At 53.6% G+C, this 1,445-nt stretch overlaps 1 protein-coding gene across 1 annotated transcript; it reads right to left on the bottom strand.

Moving 5' to 3' along the window:
* Window positions 1–227: 227 nt before the first annotated feature.
* Window positions 228–806, bottom strand: LOC119360805 (E3 ubiquitin-protein ligase SINA-like 10; the record flags this gene model as incomplete). Its single annotated transcript, XM_037626297.1, has 1 exon — window positions 228–806. A coding segment is annotated over exon 1 (579 nt), but the record flags the coding sequence as incomplete, so codon positions are not given.
* Between the last annotated feature and the right edge of the window lie 639 nt (window positions 807–1,445).

Genomic DNA, 1,445 nt, shown 5'->3' with positions numbered 1-1,445 from the left:
TTTATCCATTTTAATGACAAGTAGTACTTCTTACCCAAAGGAACTTTATATCCAACAGACACAAAATATTCGTTCGACTGTTGGAAATTACAGATCTGATGTCCAAGTAATTGCTGCATCGCCACCAAAACCCACCATTTCTTAAGCTAAAGTAGACCGAGGTAATCCCTATATTAGCATATTACTAAGATAAATAGAAGGCACTGTAGAAACATTTAGGACGTGAGCTTGTCAATCTGAATGTGGAGGGACACCAGCTTAGCCCCGGCCAGCAGCTTGGGCGGAACTGTGAAGAAGGTCAGCTCTTGCACGGTGACGTCACCGGGATCCTTGCTGCTTGTCACCTCCATTTCCACCTTGACGACGTCGGTCGGGCCTTTGGGCTCCCTCGGTGGGCCATTCGCCCACAGCTTGGACACGTAGTGCAGCAGTGGGGACACCCCCGCTCTGATGCAGACGACCGACATGGCGATAGGCGCACCAATGTTGAGCATGCCGCCGACCAAGAAAAACGCGTGGCCGTCCTCCTCCGCAAACAGCAAGAGTCGTGGCTCCGACAGTGGCACTTGCAGCTGGAGCACCTTGTCGTACTGGATCCTGTGCACGGGCATGGGATGCGCGGTGCTGATGTGGTGGTAGAGCGCCGGCGGCGGGCCTTCGTAGCCGCAGACGGGCACGGGGCATTTGCAGGGTGCAAGCGGACACACGCTCTGGTGATCGGCGAGCTTGTGGTAAGTGACGTAGAGCCCACAGCCTTCGTGCAGGCACTCCACCCTCACCGACGAAAGGATGGCGTCCACTGCCATGTTCCGCACATCGAAACCACCGCCGCGCTCGCACTTCTGGCACTGCCGCTAGTTCCCGGGGCGCTCGACGTGGCAGTCCGTGCAGGCCAGGTGCCCTCCCTTGCACTGCAGAAATCAATCAAACAGCACATCAATCAAGAAACCTGCACCTTGCTCAATCAGCCAAACGGACGAGGTGTATTCGAACCTCATACACTGGAGGCGTCAATGGGCGGAGGCACAAGGGGCAGTGGAACACAGTGAGGTCGATCGAGACCTTAGAGAGCTCCATCATCGGGTCCTGTTCCGTCTGCATGATCTCGCCCTCCTCGTGCACAACCATCTCTCGCTTGGGCCGGGGCATTACAAAGCTTTACCGTCACATATTTTATACTACTTCAAGGTGCATTAAATCAACACATGCAAATATCAAAAGGAGAGTCACGGCATGCATGCATGCGTTGTAATTAATGCATCGGTAAATGCAAATTATTGAAATATATCGTGTGCAGTGCTTTGATGTGTCGCGTCAACTTGTACATCAACGAGAAGTTTGATTATCCTCTCCCTCGCGGACTTAACTGCACCTGCCTTTGGCTGTATGATAGGTTGGCCACCCACCTATCGGGCCCACCTGTCATACACGCAAAGGCAGGAGCG

Source organism: Triticum dicoccoides, chromosome 2B, assembly GCF_002162155.2.
Source record: "Triticum dicoccoides isolate Atlit2015 ecotype Zavitan chromosome 2B, WEW_v2.0, whole genome shotgun sequence".
In the NCBI taxonomy this organism is placed as follows: domain Eukaryota; kingdom Viridiplantae; phylum Streptophyta; class Magnoliopsida; order Poales; family Poaceae; genus Triticum; species Triticum dicoccoides.
This window is presented reverse-complemented; position numbering and strand designations above follow the sequence as displayed.